General features: G+C 41.8%; 1 protein-coding gene across 4 annotated transcripts in view; it reads left to right on the top strand.

Annotated features, from left to right (window-relative positions):
- The window catches only part of LOC119176655 (endonuclease/exonuclease/phosphatase family domain-containing protein 1), an 80842-nt gene extending 66087 nt beyond the window's left edge, over nt 1-14755 (top strand). For 3 of the 4 annotated variants that reach the window (XM_037428013.2, XM_075877912.1, XM_075877914.1), the window contains exons 10-11: nt 1737-1908; nt 14469-14755. In XM_037428013.2, the coding sequence (XP_037283910.1) occupies nt 1737-1876 (140 nt within the window). In that variant the 3' untranslated portion in view covers nt 1877-1908; nt 14469-14755. Of the gene's footprint in view, nt 1-1736; nt 1912-14468 lie in introns of those variants that run through there. The other variant, XM_075877913.1, reaches the window with a different exon arrangement.
- The last annotated feature ends 5268 nt before the right edge of the window (nt 14756-20023 follow it).

The following is a 20023-nucleotide window of genomic DNA, read 5'->3' as shown; positions in this document are numbered from 1 at the left end:
CTGTAAAGTGGTGAAAAAAAAGGTCGGCCTACTTGGATGTTGGTATCCGCTCATTCCTAGTACTGAGGCAATTCCGTTGAGACCAAATTGATGCGGTTTTATGGTAATTGTCACGCAAAATCATTCGTAAACGCAGGAGTCGTGAAGTGCATCCGCACCCTCCGGCGACCACAGCGTCCCCCTATCTGAGAATTAGCCATTTCTTTATTGGCACAGTGCTATAAGGGCAGGGTTTCATTTCTGGTGCTGCCTCCTGTGACCTGTTTAGGTTTATTTTTTGAGATTCCCTAATGTTTTGAAAATTTACAAATACATTTAAAACTCGATCTAATTAAACAAAATCCTGTGAAGTTCCCAATGTAACGAAGTTTCATTCCCTGGCAGATGGCCATAGGGTTCAATGTTGTTATCAACCTGAATTAACAAACTGAATTGGCCACCAAATCCGATATAACGAAGCTTTTTTCTCCAATAACTGAATAAAAAAGCTGTCATTAGCTTCTAGTCTTGGCATAGATGAGTTTTTCTTTGAGTATCTGTCCTCATGCTGTCGCTTTACAACATCTAGGCACCGTTGCTTTATTTTTATAAGGATGCATGCTGCGCTTTGGCCCTGACCAACAGACACACAGTCAATAGTGCTGGTATGTACCTTAATACAGATAGCACTTATCATATCAATATTTTATTTATTTATTTTATTTATTCAAAATACCTTACAGACACAACAGGGCATTGTGTAAGTGGAGCATAGAAGGAATAGATACCCGAATTGGCACAATTTCCAATCAAACAATAGCATAAACTAATTGTCAATTATTATACAAGTCCTATCAGGAATAACAATGAGAAAATATTAATAATAATTTTAATAGGAACAGAATGGCATTGAAAATCAGATGAGTATACATGTGAGATAAGGACGTAAAACAAGCTAAAAAAGCAAACACAAATTCTGAAAAGACTTTCTATAATTCAAAAGAAAACATTGCTCAAGAATACACAACAGAACTGAATGGCATGTTAGTATTTAAACCTTCAAAAAAAAAAAAGTCTAAAGTAAGAGAAAAAAAGAAGCAAGATACTAGTAGTGAATAAACACGTAGGGTGCTGAAATGTATAAAACGAGCAGTTAATTCTGGAAATGGGTGAGTAGAAGGTGCTGGAATTTTTCTCGATTGCGTTCAGCTACGATTTCATCTGGAAGGCTGTTCCACATGTGAATGACAGGGGGGAGTGCAGATGAGTTAAAAATGTATGTTTTACCATACTCAGCCTCCCTATATCCAGGCCACCGTTGGGCTGCCCTCGCAGGTTTTTCATATGCTCTGTAAAAGCTTTTGAGTGTTGCTGTGTTACTATCTTACATTGTGACGGACAGGAAAATTCCTTTCTCAATTTTACTATCTGCCTGGTTTAAGGAAATAATTTGAACGTGGTCATCACCTTGTTAAATCAAACTTCAGCTGACCGAACCAGCGAACTTGGAAGGTTCAAAGGTTGCAGGTGTGGTCCATGACAAGTGATCTTTTACTCCAGCTTTCTTTCTTAGTATTTTTACATTATAGTTACTTCTATAATAAAATCCCCTATACTTTCTTCGGCATCATTGTCTGTTAGTTCTCATTCGTATTTTATCTAACAAAAAAAACTAGCCCTTAAATTTACACTTCTTTCCTTCTTGTAATCTACTCATTTAACATAACGTACTTAGACTGGCTTTTTTGTTCATGCAGGTAGCATTCGGCGGGTGCAAGAGGGCCTCAGTCACCCATTGATCCCATGTGGCTGGCACTGGGGTGGCTCTGTCAGTGACCTGCCTCCACTCCTGGTGCAGCTGCTGACCGACATTCCCAATGGCCAAGCATCAGCGTGATGGCTTCTTACCTAACTCCAGAAACAGATTCGGTGAGGCATTCATTCATACTTTTTTTCCCACTGTGGACCCTTTTACTAAGAGCACCTAACTTCATACAGTGGAAAATTTGAAATTCTCCAAATCCAGATAGAACAGTCTGCAAAATACTGTGGCAAGACTCAGCAGACATCAGGCATATATAACAGTTTATTTATTAAACACATTTAGCCTTTAGACATACTTGGAATAATTTAAAACTGAAAAAAGTTTTAAATAATGGCAAGTATGTTTAAATTAATGCTGCGGTGGTCTAGTGGCTAAGGTACTCACTCGGCTGCGGACCCACAGGTCACGGGATCGAATCCCGGCTGCGGTGGCTGCATTTTTGATGGAGGCGAAAATGCTGTAGGCCCGTGTGCTCAGATTTGGGGGCACATTAAAGAACCCCAGGTGGTCGAAATTTCCGAAGCCCTCCAATACAACGTCTCTCATAATCAAATGGCGGTTTTGGGACGTTAAACCCTACATATTTATCTATCTATCTTAATTTAAAACTCAAGGGAGCTGTTGTGGCTGAGTGTCATGGGTTGCTTTTTATTTCCTTCGAGAGCATGATGCTTGTGTAACACGTCACCATAGCAACTCAGTTATTTTTTGTGCATCAACAGAGTTGATTGGCATTGATAGGTACTATCACACTCAGTATGAGCTGCACCACGCAAACATGTGGCCAAGCACACTACAAGTTTGTACCATGGTGCCGATCGCGGAATATTTGTGAGTTATCGGGAGAGAGTGTGGCTGTTCTTGCAAGTGCACATTGCCCCCGCTTGCGTGCTTTAATCCTTGAAATTATTATATTAAAAATTATATTTCCACATGGCAAAACGAGAGCAAGCGTGAAAAGTTATTTTTTCGAAGCTAAAATAACCACAGAACAGAACGATGGCGGTCATGAAAAGAAGTCGAAGTGATGCACAATCTCTCCTTCAGGGTAGCTCATCCTGAGCATAATACAGTGGAATCCGCTGTTACGTTCCTCACTGCTGCGTTTTTCTGGCTGTTACATTGTATTTCATTGGTCCCGGCATAGGTCTCATAGAATCCCATGTACTACGAACCTCCCTGTACCGTCGTAGCTGTGGGCCCATTCCCGTATGATACGTCGCAACTGGGCACGCCGAACCAGCACTGCGCACCGCCATTTTGATTTGACGTTTCAGTCTTGGTCTGGCTTGACTACGAAACTGGATAGAAGAAGCCACAGGTGAGTTGGAGAGGCCACTACAATGTGGCCATCAAGTCAGAAAGCTATAGAGCTATCTCCATCATGATCGCCGTCACTTGCGTGCCACTGGCTCCACTGCACACAAAGGAACGCTCATTATCAGCTGGGCTCCGCACGATGAGCTCACTGCTGTCATCGTCATGTGCTAATCAGCCCTGATGGCGTCGCGCAAACGGAAAGCGCTTTCCCATTAAAAAGAAGCTCAATGTTCTTCACGCAGTCTACAAGCATCCAGTGCGAAAAAGGGTCGACATGGCCAAAGATCTTGGTCTGCCACCGTCGACGCTTAACGGCATCATTGGGAAGCGTGCCGAGATAAAGGGGAACGTGGCGCTCTTCGACCCGAAAGCCAAGCAGGTTCGTGGCGCCAAGTATGAGACCCTTCTCAGTTGGTTTAGACAAGCTCGCGCCACTGGTATTAACTTCGACGGCAGCATTTTGTGCGTGAAAGCGATAGAGGTAGCCGACAGACTGGGCATCACTGACTTTGCTGCGTCAAATGAATTAATAGACCATTTCCGAAAGAGGCAAGGTATCGCTTATAAGACTGTAAGCGGAGAAGCCACAAGTGTCAACATCGAAACAGTTGACGATTAGAAATGGACACTGTCATCTGTTATTGAGGGGTACGAGCCTTGTGACATTTATAACGCCGACGAAACGGGCCTTTTTTGGGGGGGGGTGTAGCCATCCAAATCATTAAGCCTAAAGGGTGAAGCCCGCCACAGAGGCAAATGCAGTGAAAACCGGCTGACAGTGCTCCTGTGCTGCAACATGGATGGATCAGACAAACGGAAGTAGTGGGTGATAGGCAAGTACAAGAACCCACGGTGCTTGAAGAACATTCGCCTACTGCCATGCCACTACAAAAGCAACCGTCATGCATGGATGACCTGTGCTTTGTTTGAGGAGTTTCTGTGCTACTTTGATAACAAAATGGGTGCACAAAGTAGGAGTGTTCTCCTTTTCCTGGACAACTGTGCTGCCCACCCGAGGGATCCTCCATTTCTACAGAACGTCAGGCTTGTGTTTTTCCCTCCAAACATTACAAGCCACTTACAACCACTGGATGCCGGTGTCATAAAAATCCTCAAGCATTTCCACAGAAAAAGCATCGGGAGGCGCTGTCTTGCATGTATTGATCGCGGACAGTAGCCTACGACAATTTCCGTACTTGACACCATGCACTACATCGCTTCAGCATAGACTGCAGTGAGCGCGTCAACTGCGCAGCACTGCTTCGCGAGGTGTGGCTTCCGTATGGACGGCGAACTGGACAAAGCTGATGAACCAGAAGCAGCCTTTTGTGAACAGGAGCTCAACGAGGGTATGAATGCACTGGGTGCCACAGGAGTGACCTACGACAACTTTGTCTCCGTGGATGCTGCCCTCGTGACGTCGGAGTGCAAGAGCATCACAGAGATTGTCGCGGACTCGGTCGCAAGCTAAGCCGGCGACTCTGGTGACACTGACGAGCCACAAGAGTCCGGGCAGTTGGCCGATCCAAGTTTTGTAGAAGCTGTCGTGGCCCTGGACCTTCTCCGCAGGTACGTCACACCTCAAAGCTACACTGAGAGTAATGGAGCCTTTCACGTTATTGAAAAGTGCATAGTACTCTACAGCGAACGTAAGAAGCGGCAGTCAAGCATGCTCGATTTTTTTAAAGCTTGTTGAAATAAATTGTTCGACCTCAATGTGGCTCTGTTTTATTTATTTTCGAAGCTTTCCTCACTCTAGCATTTTTCCGGCTGTTACATTTTTTTTTTTCCCCGGTCCACTGAAAAACGTATGAATGGGGTTTCACATTACTAGCTAAAGACAGTGAAAGAAAGTGTTGAAGTCAGGTGTTTCGTCTTTGCCCGGAATGCCGGAGCATCAGAATTTATGCCTGACTTCTCTTATTTGGAAAGGAATGGTGCTAAGCCCCCGTTTCTAGATTTGAGTTCTTGGGCAGAATTCAGGTACACATGCTGTTCAGCTGCTAGGGCTAGCAATTCTTTCTTAAATTCCACGCACAGCTGCAAACATTGATAGCTTTTTTGAGAGGTGCACGACTTGCAGAGGATCCAAGCACTGCACACTCTTGAATACTAACTTCTTAGTATTGCAGACTTCAAACTGTAGCAACCTCGCTACTCACCGTAACAAAAGATCACCGCCGGCTCAACTAGCAAAGCATTTAGCGCGTCGTGGCAAAACAGACAGTGTTCAATCTTAACAAAACACACAAACACTTTATTGCCTTTGGCGGCACCCCAAATGGAGTACAACGTTCGCTCCTGAAGCGCGGGGGGCCCAGGCTCCCGCATGCAGATGTTCACCAAAAAGGGGACACCGCGAGCACGTCGCAGCTGGCAATGGCGAACTGTGACACGCCTGTCAGGAAAAGGCCCCTCGTGGCTATGCTACGCACTCTCGCGATGGCCTCTGGGCCTGGTCGTGAGAGTTGGGGCAAAGCTCGTACGCGTAGGCTACTGGCAAGTGCGGCTTGGCATAGTACGATCACATCAAACACTAAGCACCGCTGTTTGGCTTAGCGTACGGAACTGGAGCGAGCACAAATGTAAACACACCCATCGAGGATGCCTAAGCACCCAGGCACTCTACAGACTTACAATTCCCAAGGGGGACGTGGACGAAGAAAAACACGTTCTTACCATGCACCATCCGAGGAAAGAGAGAACCTTCCCGACACACACGTAACTCAGTCGCACTGATTCTCACAGTTCTGAGAACACACGTGGCGCCATCTATCGACATGCACCGTCACAAAAGCATGGGAGAAGGAAATGGAGTAGCATAACGGCAAAAATTCCCGCGAAATGGTCACAACCACGTCTCAGATCCCCGCAAAATATTCTGTAGTAGGCTCTAGATAATTATAACTATCATAATTCAAAAATTTTAGTTAATTCAAACAAATCTTAAATTTTTGGTTGGCCCACTATGTTTTCAATGTATTTGAAAGCTGCTTAACTAAAATTACCCTACTGTGCAAATTCAGTCAATTCAAATAATTTGCTTATTTATGCCTGGAAATATCTGCTGCCTTGGTTGCCCCTTGTTGAACATTCATGTTTTCAGGTGACTAACGGTTGCACATAAAGCCAAGTGCCTACTTATAAAGCGGCCAAAATAGCCAAACCACGTGCACCAACCACCACATGACAGGGGGGGGAGGGGCTGGCCTTTATTATTCAAAGTTATAGTGCATCTAAGACAGGACAAAGCGAGAAGCACAACACGCATACACAACGCTTCATTTGTTAAGTGCCGAATGCCTCCCTCAGCCACTTTCGTAGCAGTACATTAGTGTCATGTGGGAAAGCATCCTAAGATTAGTAAGGAGGCTGCAAGTTGCTGCCAGAAACACACGTCTGTTATTTACACACATGTGCACACGTATAATAATGAGCACCAGTGTGATCGCTTATGTCTAAAAGAATTCTCTGATGTTGCTGCAGTGCTGGGAAACAATGAACATCATAACAATAGTTTCTATGTTGCCCTGAGTCATATTTATAAGAATATCTGATTATTCAAACAAAATCCTGATGTCCCCTCGAGTTTGAATAATCGAGAGTGCACTGTAGTGCTTTGCTAGCTGCTTGACTTGAAGGCTTCATTTTGTTTGCACTCCGATGGACCTTGTCACGTGCATTATTCTCATTATTCAGTTAGGTTTCAAATTCGTCCAATGCAGCTGCTTCCTTATACATCCCCAGAGTATAAAGAAATCATTGCATGATTCATGACAGGCTAAATACCAACCCTCAGATACTTACAGCAGGCTTGCAAATTTTTTGCCAAATACTGCAATGCATCTCCTTCTCAGCAGTAAACCCAATTGCATCGAACTCAAGTAAATTGAGGTAACCTTTATGTCAAACTACTTTAAAAAATTACAATGCTTTAAGTCAGTAGAAAAATTTACATCTAGATCGAACAAAAATAGCCAGAACACTTGATATATAAAAAAGTCAGGCTATGCAAAACACTCCAACAAGTTAGCTTTTCATAACAAAAAGGGACTTCCCTGTAGGCATGTGGGAGAGTGAGTGGTATGATTAGAAGGATACCTCACAGAGTGGGTAAAAATATGGCTTGCCATTGCACGATTTCTTCCATGATTCTTCGTTGTTGTGCCCATCTACTTGTCTTGCTCTATTCGCTTCCGCCCAGCAGCGGTGGTCCAGTGGCTAAGATACTCGGCTGCTGACCCGCAGGTTGCGGGATCAAATCCCGGCTGCGGCAGCTGCATTTTTGATGGAGGCGGAAATGTTGTAGGCCCATGTGCTCAGATTTGGGTGGACATTAAAGAACCCCAGGTGGTCGAAATTTCCGTAGCCCTGCACTATGGCGTCTCTCATAATCATATGGGGGTTTTGGGACGTTAAACCTCACATATCAATCAAATCAATCAGTTCATTCCCTTCTTTGCTGTCTTTGTTAATGCAATGTCTATCATAAAATAGAAGAACCTGGCTGTTTTCTGCATGCCTGGTGATAATCAACACTGTAAATCACACAGAAAAGAGCCGAATGTCGCTGCTGAGCACAGTATCTCAAGAGCACCAAGTACGATTTAGAAAAACAAGGCCAACATTGGGGCTATGGCAGACTGGAGGCTTCTGGGGCCCGATGAGTATTCGCAGCTGCATATAAAGACGTTGAGGTGCTGTTTGCATAGATGTGGTACTTTCTCGCGATGCCCCTCCATGTAACCCCACGCCTGCAGCTACAAACTGCAAATAAAAATATATATATTAACAAAAAAGGGAGAAGTTTACACTGGCCATGTAAAGCTTAAGAGACAGCAAAGCTGGTTGATCTTAGAAACTTTTAACATAGCCTTCTTGGCTGATTCTAGGTCTATCCTTGGCATACACAAAGCAAAGTCGAACCATAGTCTGTCACAGACCATGTAAAAATGACCAACCTTTACCACCAGAACTAACATGTGACGCTGGCTGTGGCACATCTAGGGGAGGTGCGGGCTTTTCGATGCTTGTACTCTACCCATGTGGTGGGCAAACTTGGCGCAGTGGCTGCGCAGACTATCTCCGTTGGTGGGCGTGGCTGATAGGCAACGTTGCAGAGGGCGTTTTGTGGACACTCGTTGTTTTATCTCGAGCTTTGCTCTTAAAAACGAAATTCCTGCATATTGCTGTGCCACCATCTTCCTTGCATTATTGTGAAGCAGAACCGTGAAACCAACTTGTGCACCAAAGTTTGCACTGAAATTATGGCCAATTTTTAAAAAGCTTTATATCAAATTATACACGGTTTCTGCTGTACTTGAGCTCAATTGAGGATTCAATCAGAAGTTCGAGAAGAAAATCAGAACAATTTGTTTAACTCTTTGAGGGTCGAATTTTCTCATGAAATGCACTAAAAATATGTTAATGAGAACTCACGGACAGTAATGTCAGGGAAAGTACAGGGGATGGTATTAGAAGTAATTGTAAAGTGAATGTGTAGAAATAGAAGTGGACGAAAAGATAACTTGCTACCGTCAGGATCCGGACTTGCGGCCTTAGAATAACGTGCCCGATCCTCTACCGCTGAGCTACAGGAAAGTCATCCCCCCATAATTTTCATAGGGTATATATGTGCGTTTAAACTTGGAAGCATCAGTCTGTGCTACCTGTTGCCAGTATAGCGAGTTTCTTGCCTGTTTGGCATCACGTCATACGTGATCTTATTACGAGATGGCAGCTGACCAATATTCCCTCGCATACAACCTCAAGGCATCAAGTCTGCCAGAGCAAGACCCTCGCTATGAATGAAGGAAAGTGTGAATTTAAGGGCTTGTTTTTTTTTTGTTAGACACTTTGTTTATGCAACTGTAATCTGTGCAACTGTGTTTTCTTTGTTTGTACAACTGTAATGTAACAAAAAAATTAAATGTTTTTACATATGCATGGTTTATTCATGAGTAACATCAGGCAAAATTCTAACAGAAGACACCTTTACAATGTTCTATCAATAAAAATTATGTTTTGTATTAAACATAGCTCACTCACATTCATAAATAAGCACAGCAGACTACTTCTTCGGTAAAAAATGTTTTTGTTCTAACACTAAAAACTGGGAAATAGTCACCTTTGATACAGTTCGTATCGTCTCGCCGTGCACACTTTCTAGATGTCGCTCCTTCATCACCATCTCAGTCTGAACTTGTAAGTAAATCGTCGTCTGATGAACTGGCATTCAATGAATCGGATTCTGATTCGGCACTTGGGGAATAGTCCACATCAGAAGAATCTCCACTCGACTCGCAAGCAGCTGAGCAACAGGCATGCTCCTCCTCCATAGCATTGGCGAACAGCGTGAGTAAATGCACGGAAGAAAACTGTCTAATCGTGGGCTCGTCCAGAAAGCAAAATGAGGGAAAAAGCTTCGTGTTATCGTCAAGGAGATGAAGTCAGCTTTTCAGAATCTCCAACACATGAAATGCAACCATGGCGGCATTGTTTGTGTAAATTTAGTGTTACATAAAAACATATGTACCGTATTTACTCGATTCTACTGCGCCCTCGATTGTAACGCGCACCCGATTTCCACCGCAAAAAAAAAAAAAAAAAACGTAAGACATCGATTGCAACACGCACCCATTTTTCTGGCTGGCCCGCAGGATCACACCACCCGAGAAAACGACTTCTTTCGGGAGCGTCTTCCATTTAAATATGAGGTACGGGCGAAGCCTGTGCCCATCTGACGTGTAACAAAGCATTGCCGTCACTGTAGTTTTACCACGGACCGATGTCAGCACGCGAACTTGCTTCGCCCCCTTCTTCTCGGCGGTTGTGGTGCCAGGCATGTCGAAGTAAAGAGGCGTCTGATCGGCATTCCCGATTTGCCCAAGCAGGTAGCCGTTGTTGCGCCGCAAGTTTAGGATGAACCTCTGAAAACTGTGAAGCTTTTCATCGTACTCCTCCGCAAAACTTTTCGCATATGCATGTTCCCCTTCGGAGGGAAAAGCCTTTCCTCTTCATAAAGTTAGTTAGCCAGCACCTGCTCGCTTTAAACTGGCTTCGCATTAGACCTTTTTCTAAGACTAATTGCATAGCCCGCACTTGGAACAGTTCTGTCGTCACGGGCCGCTGTGCCGCTCGCTGCTCAAGCACATACTCGCCGAGCAGCTCTTTAATTTGCGGAAACCGACCCTGCTGTGGTCCACTGAAGCCTTTGCGTGAAGCTTTGCTGTCGACAATCTTCTGCTTTTGTTTCCGCCGGTCCTGCACGCACGTTTCGGGAACTCCGAACGACCGCGATGCGGCCCGATTTCCATCCGTTTCTGCACACGCAATGACTTTTCTTTTAAAAGTGGCATCGTGGTGCACTAGAGTTTTTGGAGTCGGCCCTTCCACGCCGTCGATGCTGATGCACTACTAGATGACGAACTCCTCAGCACACGTACGAAGTGCCGCACATGGGAAACACATAGGCAGAAATGGCCGACGCGCCATGCCGAAGCATGTAGGGGGCGGCCATTTTGGATTTGCCGATGGCAATAGATTGACCGTAATTTTTTTGTTCGTACTCGATTCTAACGCACATGCAATTTATGAACTCGCTTAACCGGAAAAAAGGTGCGCGTTAGATTCCAGTAATTATGGTAATTGCGGTGAGGGGAGCAATGAACGAGAAAGAAACAAGTGGCTGACTAGAGAGACATCAGGTTTTCTGGCACTAAAAGGGATCCCCACTAGAAGGATGAAACCGAAAACCAGCTGCACCGGGCGAGCACTCAGATGCACGAGTAAAGGCCAGTGCACTGCTTTGGAAAGAAAAACACAAAACAACGTAGAGATATCGGTGCATGAAGTGTGGCAGCACATGCAAAGCAAGAAAAATGATAGAAAAAAAGTACATTTTTTAGCACGTTCAGTGCGGCGTGGGCCACCAGAGGGTCATGGCCTGTGCTCTTCCTACACGGCCACGATGTTACAAGCATGCGTCTGCTTGCTGATGGGATAACTTCATCAAACATGAACGCAGAGGTATGATTCTCATTGTAAAAGGTTATAAATAATCAGAAGAAATTTTTTTTTAGTGTTAGATGTCGTGAACCACTCGTGACCCATTGGTGGGTCACGGTGCACCTGGAAGATATGCCGAATGGCTCACTGGTGGCATAGAAATGGCAGGCAATCCCACCCGGATTGGAGGTCGCAGCGTCTCAAGGGATCCCCGCTGACCTCCTCTAAGCGTTACTGAGCTCGAGGCCGGTGCCCTCTTTTGGGAGAAATAAAGTTTCGACCATCATCACTGGTGGGTTGCTCTGCACGGAGGCCTCAAGAAAGCTTGCCACAGTGAACACATTGAACCAGCAGCACCACAGGTGTGCTCTCAGATGCTCAAGTGAAAACCGGTGCGCCACATTAAGAAAAAACAAAAACAAATTGAGATCGGCGCACAAAAGAGATTCCACATATTCCTGAAGTGTGGCAGTACATGCCAAGCAAGAGAAATGATAGAAAAAGCATGCATTTTAAACATACAGAAAATCCCTCAAAGTGTTAAGCATATTCTTTATGCACTTGCCTTCACAAGAGAAGTGTAGTACTTAATGTAAGCAAAATATTGCTTAACAGCTTCAGTGCACAAATTCCAGCTGTTTTTTGCTGGTTTTGCAGTGGTTCTTGCACATTGACTATCACACTTTTCCAGATGACTTGTCCTTTAAAGGGAAAGATACCTTCGACATAATGCCCACAATGGTTTACTGTATGGGTTGAACACATAATGGGAACAGCACCCCAGTTAAGTGGCTTTATGCACTGCTTGATTTGATTGATATGTGGAGTTTAATGTCCCAAAATCATTATATGATTATGAGAGATGCCGTAGGGGAGGGCTTCGGAAATTTTGACCATCAGGAGTTCTTTAACGTGCACCCAAATTTGAGTACACAGGCCTACAGCATTTTCGCCTCCATCGAAAATGCAGCCACCGCAGCCGGGATTCGATCCCGCAATCTGCAGGTCAGCAGACAAGTGCCTTAGCCACTAAATCACCATGGCGGGGCCTTTATGTACTGCTTAAAATACTTCGTAGCATAAGTGACATTATCACTTATAAACACTGTTACATCCTCGAATATTAAATTCTGAACCTCAATGCGGCCTCTCTCAAATGAGTTTGCTTAATCCACAAATTTAACTTCCACGAATGAAGGTATTAAAGCACTCACACTTCTGGGTGACAAGACAAACATGTCAACAACTGATTTTAATTGGTCATCGATAGTTTGATCAGTAGTTACTGACACCGCTATATATTGAGACATAGCTTTGAAATATTCATGTTTCTCAACTTAATGGTGTAGTCGTCGGAACACACCAGATCCAGAGACCGACCCACCATTCATTTGTCTGTAGAAACATTCTCACTTTCGGTTTGTCCACCTTCTCTACAGGAATATTTTCAGATATCACTGCACTCAGGACATTTAGTGCAATGTCATGCTCCCCTTTGCTAATGGTTATTATGGGTTCTAGAGCTTTCTTAGAATTCCTGAACCACCAGCACCCCTCTTCTGATGGGTCTTCGCCACCTTATGTGGAAGGGTCTTTTGTTTTGGTATTTTTATGATGACAGTTTTCCTTGATATCCTTGTTAATAGTTGCATTGTGCCATAACTAGATGCTCTCACATGAGCGTGAAAAAAAAAAAGGAATCCTCCATCTTCGCAGAAGATCACGTGCGTGTATTCTTGAGCATGTTCTTTTGCTGTCTTTTTGCTTAGCCGAGATCCTGAGGGAGCATATCAATCATCAAAAAGCAAACAAGCAAAAAAATGGCATTCTTTCAATTGTGTCATTTGTGTACACTTGGAAAAACATTGGATGAATAGATGACTACAACCACAGCTGAGCTCTTTGATTCGGGTGGTGGCTGAACCCCCCCGCTACACTCCCAAGCTGCACCACCCCCCTTTTTAAATGATAAGACTAACATATTCTAATACAAAATAACATTCTTCTAAAGTAACAGATTATATAAGGCAGTAAAAACCTTTTTTTCTGTTGATTAATACGGAAATACTACTTTTTTATCACCTTTTGCAACCTTTTACATGTAATCTTTTGTTTCAAGGACGTGTAGTGCTATGTCTTAGTAAATTGGGGCGAAACACTGTTTATCAGTGGCTTTCAAAGCCAAAAACCACTATATTTAAACAATTTCATCAAGTGGTCTACGAATAGTGCAATTTTGTCTCAAATCAATCAAATTCATATTAGAGGTAAGAAATAGTGGCCAAAATTATTGAATACCGCAGTGTGCACTCACAGCTCCTGTGAAAGTGGTGATCATTAACGGAAGATCTGCTGTTTTAATCGAGAACAGAACTCCTGACGGCAAACAGCGACACTATGTTCCATGTGTATCAGCAGTGTCAGGAAGAGCTTCTCTTCTTGCCTCTCAGCCACTTCACTTGCCATATGCCTTGCACATGATATCACAGTTTGAAATGTCGATAACTGCTTTATTTACAGCCCACACAGCAACAAAGTTGTTTCATGTTGCTTGAGATCTGTTTTGATCATGTAGCTCATGTAAACATGGATCACATTATAACACAAGTTAGCATCAAGTACATTGCAAGTTCTCTAGCGTGGTCATAAATGGACATTATATATTCTTTTCCTCTTACTCTTTTTAAGCATGACTGATTGCAATGTGTTCTCACTGTTCAAATCAACATTTGCTCCGACTTAAGTTGGAAAAATTACTCGTTTTATATCTAGGGCCTGTGTCAGGTAAGCTGCTCGAAGGACGTTGATCACCTGATCACCTTTATTATATCCTAAAGCCATAGGCATCTAGAAACTAATTTGGCAGTATCACTGTGATCTGTGAAAGTGTGTATATTTAAAACCTTATGATAAATTGCATACTTTATGCAGAGTACGAAAATCTTGTCTGTCAATGACTAGGACTTATCCTGCTGGCTAAATCGACTTTTACGCAATCAAAAGTGTTTCAGTGCCCGAAGCACGGTAACTTAGTGGCCGTGGCATCTCACTGCTGAGCTCAAGGTTGTGAGTTTGATTCTGTCTGTGGCAGTCATATTTGAATGGAATTTATTTACGAAAATGCTTATGTGATCAGATTTAAGCGTATGTTAAAAGAAACAGTGAGCCTCATTATCATGTCATGGTAGTGGCACTTGAAAATACCCCAGTGTTTAGCTTTTTTATTTTTTTATCATGATTGTTCTCAGTACTATGTGCCAGAAAAGAAAAAAAAGGAAGCTTTAGAAATATTTGTCGTGAGCTAAGTTAACTCTGTGACATCGTTTGTTTCTTTCAGGTGCCAGAAATGGGGCCACTGGCTGATTTGTCACTACACCTAGCCAGCATAAGATATCTGGGGCTGCTGCCTTTGTACTTCATCCAAGAATTTGCATCAGCCGTAAATGTATGTCATTATGCAGTGCCATATGATTCATACTGGGCCCAAAAGATCTGGCCCTGTGATTTATCACTTTTCCTGTGTTATAACTGTGCAAAGTTGACTGGTGGTTATGCATGGTGGTCACCTGCCAGTGGTCTCATGGTTTAGAACATAATGTCTGTGTCTTAGACATGGCTATGAAGAAACATTCAACCATGCTTCAGTGCCTCTACACGAGTTCTGGAGCTGGTTATATAAGTACGTACTGCTGAGATGGCCAGAAGAATCTTCCTTGTAAAATGTCCTCCTGATGCCTTATTGGTAGCAGTTGGTGTGTTTGGTGTTTTGTATTATTTTCTGCACTTTATTCGAAATCTGTATGCTGAACGAACTATGGCTTGTCACAGATATTTTAACCTTGCTGTTCTTAAAGCTTATATAGTATGTAGTTGTATTTGAAATGTTTCCAGTGCCTCAGGCACTTTGTTGGAGGTTTGACCTTTCTTGAGTATAATTACCTAGTCGTGTAGCTTTGTTGGCTTCTGACACTGATGCTGCCCATGTGTTTAACATTAAGTTTATTGTGAAGACTCAGTTGCCTAATGTGAAAAAGGTGCTTTGCATATGAGACTGTGTTAGTGCATGCGAAGTACTGTCTTCTACAAGTTTTCGTTGACTAACATGAAACTTGACACTAGTTGAATTGTGCCCAAGTCAGTATATTTGCCTTGTTTTCTCTGTGGTATTTTAACTGTAAATAATCGTAGCTTTATACTACTGTAGAGATGAGTCATGTCTAATCTATGCTGTATATCTGTACATATAATCGAAAGGCACACATAACTGGACATCTCCTGAACCTGCCCAGAGATGGTGGCAAGTAGAATAATTGATCTTACAGAGTATGAAAATATGCATGCACGAAAGCTTGTATGTATATTTTACCGGTGTTTTCAGTTTTAGTGGCACTCATGCAAGATTTTAATGTATCCTCTGTGCAGCTTTACACATATTTTGTTGGATGACGAGGTCCCGATTGTGCAACATTGTAGAAAAATTGTTTCAGCTTATCTGCGCATGCTGGAACGTTAACAGCACTGCTTCGTGGAAGCATGTCTTGCTGGAGATGCAGTTTTTGCCCTCTTTAGCCGCCTTTAGTAAGACAGTGCTTTGTTCTAAGCATAAAGTCAACTCTCATGTTTGGTTGCCCCTGCACAGCAGGAATGCTCAAATTCCAAGTGCTTTAGGAATTAATGAATGGGTGAGAAAGAAAGGAAACAAGGTTTCTGCCTTACAGTGACTTGTCTATTTTTCTTGTCTTTTACCTGTGAATGACAGCATTGAGCAAAATTTTAAGCAAGGAATTTTGCTTGATGCTTGGTGCTATAGTTCTCTAAATGTTCAGTTTTGAGATAGTAATTATTTTTAGTATGTAATTGAGCACAGGGCTATTTCTGTATGTAAAAGCAAACAAACAACCAAACAGACCTATTTTTATAACGGGTTGACCTGATGTAAGACCTATTTTCTTAAAGCTTGCCTTGAAACCTGTACTGATGTTGTGTGATCAGAAGTGACAATAGAACAAAACATGGAGAGTTGGAAGCAAACGCCTCATCATGTCCGAGAAGCACTGTGTGTTATTTGTTATTCGTACTGATGATACTGACGAGACTGGTACACTTTCATTATTGTGTACGAGTTTTTTTTTTTACATTGACGATTTTCTCTATGTACGTGTCTTATAAAATGATGCAGCCGAAAGGCACAAAATTGTGAAAGATTTCTCGTCATATAGCAACCATTTAGCCATTGCGAATACTTACGTGCATCACATTTATGTTTTCGTAATACTGTTGCTTTTAGGTTACCTTCTGTGTGTTGCGGTCACTTACGGTATGTATGGCTGGACTGCATTGGGGTAATCATCCCTGTCGATGAGGTGTGCTAACATTTCCTAATGATAAATGGCAATTGAAGTGCACCCTAAAGTATAAAATGAGGGAGAAGCTATACCAATCCACCCAAGCCAGACATGTCATTAGTTTCACTCATTCATGGAGATTCTTTTTCTATTATGTGACTATAAGTATAATGAAATCATCAAAGTGAAGTGCTTCTTTCCTAATTTCCAGTTATTTCGAGGTTTCATTAAGTTGAGTAGGTTTTTGCCAACCCTACATTGTGGAAATGCTCCACTTTCTAGTCCCAGCAGGCTGGCCATGACAGTGGTGGCTTTGTTGACACTTTTTTTTTATTCCTACAGTAATGCTGTGGCTGTGTGTGAAGCACTGTATCTGCCGTGTGCATAATTGAAATAATGTTGCAGTGAGAAAATTGCTTTAATAACCTGCCTATAAATATTTTCTGTTTCATCTTTTGTCACCCACCAGTACATAAAACAGGAATGCACAGTCATTGTCTTTTTGGATCACTATATACAAGAAGACTTCTTTAAGGATTGATGGTTCAGCATTTTAACCATGCATTTCTTTCCCTCTGTTATCAGTCTTCACTAAGGTTTTATATTATCAAAAATGAAGTAATGTGTTGTAAAATGGCAGTGATGAAACAGTCGTGTCAATGTACATAAATTCATATGACGGGGCAGCTGTGCCATCTGGTTATCATCCTTAAAAGATTAAAGTCTTTGAAGCTGGGTGCTATAGTTTAGAAGTTCTAGCTGGGTAAAATATTGTTCTCACTTATTGTAGTCACTTTCTGACAACCATTTACCTGAACACATAAGGGATGGGAGGTCTGTCTCAGGACACATGCTTTCTACACAAAACTAAAAGATTATTCATTTGGCTATATTCACTAAGATGTTTATGACATAAGAATCAAAGTACTGCTAACTGTAGTCACCCTATCTACAAAAAAAAAAAAGCTGTTAAACCACAGCGACTGACTCATTGTTCAACAGCTTCAGCAGATTAGTGTGCTTACTTTAGGCCAAACTCTGCAGGCAGTGGGATTAGCAGGAAAGCCATATTTTCAGAGCCCGTTTGCTAAGTTTACGTCTATCATCATTATGAAAAACCAACAAAGTGTTGTTTAGCTTTACAGGCTGCCGGCTTAAATTATGGGGGAATTCAGTTTTTTTCTTTATCAGAAGCCATTGCTTGCAAACTTTTGGCATTGATAGTTTCTTGTATTTTGATTGAGCGGCTGGGCAGAACAGCATGTTCTTTGGGCTTCCTTATGCAACCACTTTTTGCTTTATGATAGTTTAAAACATTTTATTTTTGCCCTTAGAAGCTTTCTTGCTTTCATTCACATGGGGGGCTGCAGAAGAAATTTATTTTCTTGCGTGCTACATGCGCAACCTGAAATCAAGTGGCAAGGAGCACGCTACTGCTGTGCATTTCAGCCAATGTCTAATTTGCCCTGGTAATGGTTATAAACTGTTGTTTGTTATCGTACACATAAGCATCACTATTACAACTATCTTGGCTGAGTGTTACATCAGTGCAGTATGTGCATTTCCTAATTCAATCTGTCAAGGCAAATTAAAAGCCTTATTGTGCTAGTTTTACACGAGTAAGCTTTAATGTAGCAAATAATTTATTGAAGTTGCCTTCTTAAGTAAGAATTTTGAAGCACTATGAAGCATGTTGTGGTCATTTCTCTTGAACGAACTTTGCTCTCCACTTCCTGCAAGCTACTAAATATTTTTGATAATCATTGTTGTGCTATTGGTGTGTTTTGCAATAAAACATGTCCAAGTGATCAGGCTGCAACTACAACAGGTGCATGTGACTAGGTGAATAAGCTGGCATTTGTGTGAGATAAATTTAATGTTATATAAAAGGTTAGTTAAAGGAAAGTGAATATGGTGTACTTTTTCTTAGTGTTTATTAAGTTCAAGTAGATTAAGTGAAAAAAATTATTTACAGTTCTGTCCTTTGTGTTTGTTCCTTTCGGGAGCAATGCTTTACATGTACTCTTTAAATATACTGCAGAAAATTGGCATGTCATCTTTAAATTGACATAGCTGTTAGTTTAAAGGTAATGTAATTGCAGTGTATGCTTTGTGCAGGTTTTGGTTGTGCCCCATTTATTAATGCTCTGTGTTGTTGATGTTTTATAAGTTTTGGCTCAGGATTGTTTTTATTTGTTATATTGCTTGATTTTTAACATTCCTCTTGCTCAAAAAAAGTTGTAGTGTGTTTTATCATTGTGCAGATTAGTCACTGTACTATCAGAGACACATGCTTGTACTGCCCTTTAGCCTGTCATCACTGAGTTTGTGTAAGTAGCATGGTGCACACATTCAGCAGATTGTACTATAGTGCTTATATTGTAGCTTTACAAAGCCACTTAGTGACGAAACTGGAGCTTTCCAGATGTTGACTTAGTCAATATTCAGCCACCATTTTGGTAGATTAACAGTGTTAGCATTTGTATTTTAAATGAAATTATGCACTAGTCAACATCAGTCTTGGTATAAATATGAACATGCTCATGCTTGTGAGGTCAGGAGATCACCAAATATACAGCAGCAAGGAGGGCATGCATCGTTTGCCTTTTCACATTTTTCAATGTTGCTTTTTTCTTCATGAACGAAGCTTGGAGATTTGGCAGCCAGACGGAGTGTTGAAGGATACTTGCTTGTACATAAAGTAATACCCTCAAGTCCTTAAGGTGCAATAAACGAAATGGAATTCAAAAAAAGAAAAAAAAGGAAACTAATCTGGATTTCACACAATTCACCAAATTCTACTCAAAATTAGTACTGTAGGTGATCTGGCCACTTTGTCAGTCCTGCATGGTGTGGTGCGCTCCTGACTCTCTGTAGGTCAAACACAGTGAATAGGTTGATGTTTTTTACGAAACTCAGTGTTAGTATTTTTATTTTGACCAAATAGCCAGCTTGTAGGCCCATAACCCTTATAATGGCATCATAGTTCTGGCACATAAAACCTCGGAACTTATTGAGCCTCCAGTCCAAAATGATATAGTAATTTTTTGTGTAAAATACTAGACTGTAATCTCAGGTTATCTCCTGCATTTGCAAGTCAGTGGTCAGGATATAAATAGGTGTGGCTGCTGCCAATTTCTGTATAAGGTATCACTTGTAAAGATTAGTTTTTGTTTATAGATATATAATTGGAGTACTAAGATGGCTCCTTATTAATCACTTCAGTATATTTTTGGAAGTAGTTACAAATGGCAGAAAATTAAGGTGGGAGACTAAATTTAACCAAGGTTTCTTGAGGAATTTAACAGAATAATTTAATGTCTATTTAGTCTATTACTAATATGTCCCTAAAATTTCAAGTCGTTGAAGTTGTCATTCAGGTGGCTAAAGAGTTGTTAAACTTGCTGACTTAATTGCCAAGTTAAACACCTATATTTTAAAATCTCTTGCGTCTCTATATTTGTCATTTCATGCTGTTAAAATTTCAAGACACTGTCATTTTAGGACATACAACTAGTTGATTGTAATGGTTTCAGAAAAACTTAAG

The sequence above is a fragment of the Rhipicephalus microplus genome, chromosome X (assembly GCF_043290135.1).
Source record: "Rhipicephalus microplus isolate Deutch F79 chromosome X, USDA_Rmic, whole genome shotgun sequence".
Taxonomy (NCBI): Eukaryota; Metazoa; Arthropoda; class Arachnida; order Ixodida; family Ixodidae; genus Rhipicephalus; species Rhipicephalus microplus.
This window is presented reverse-complemented; position numbering and strand designations above follow the sequence as displayed.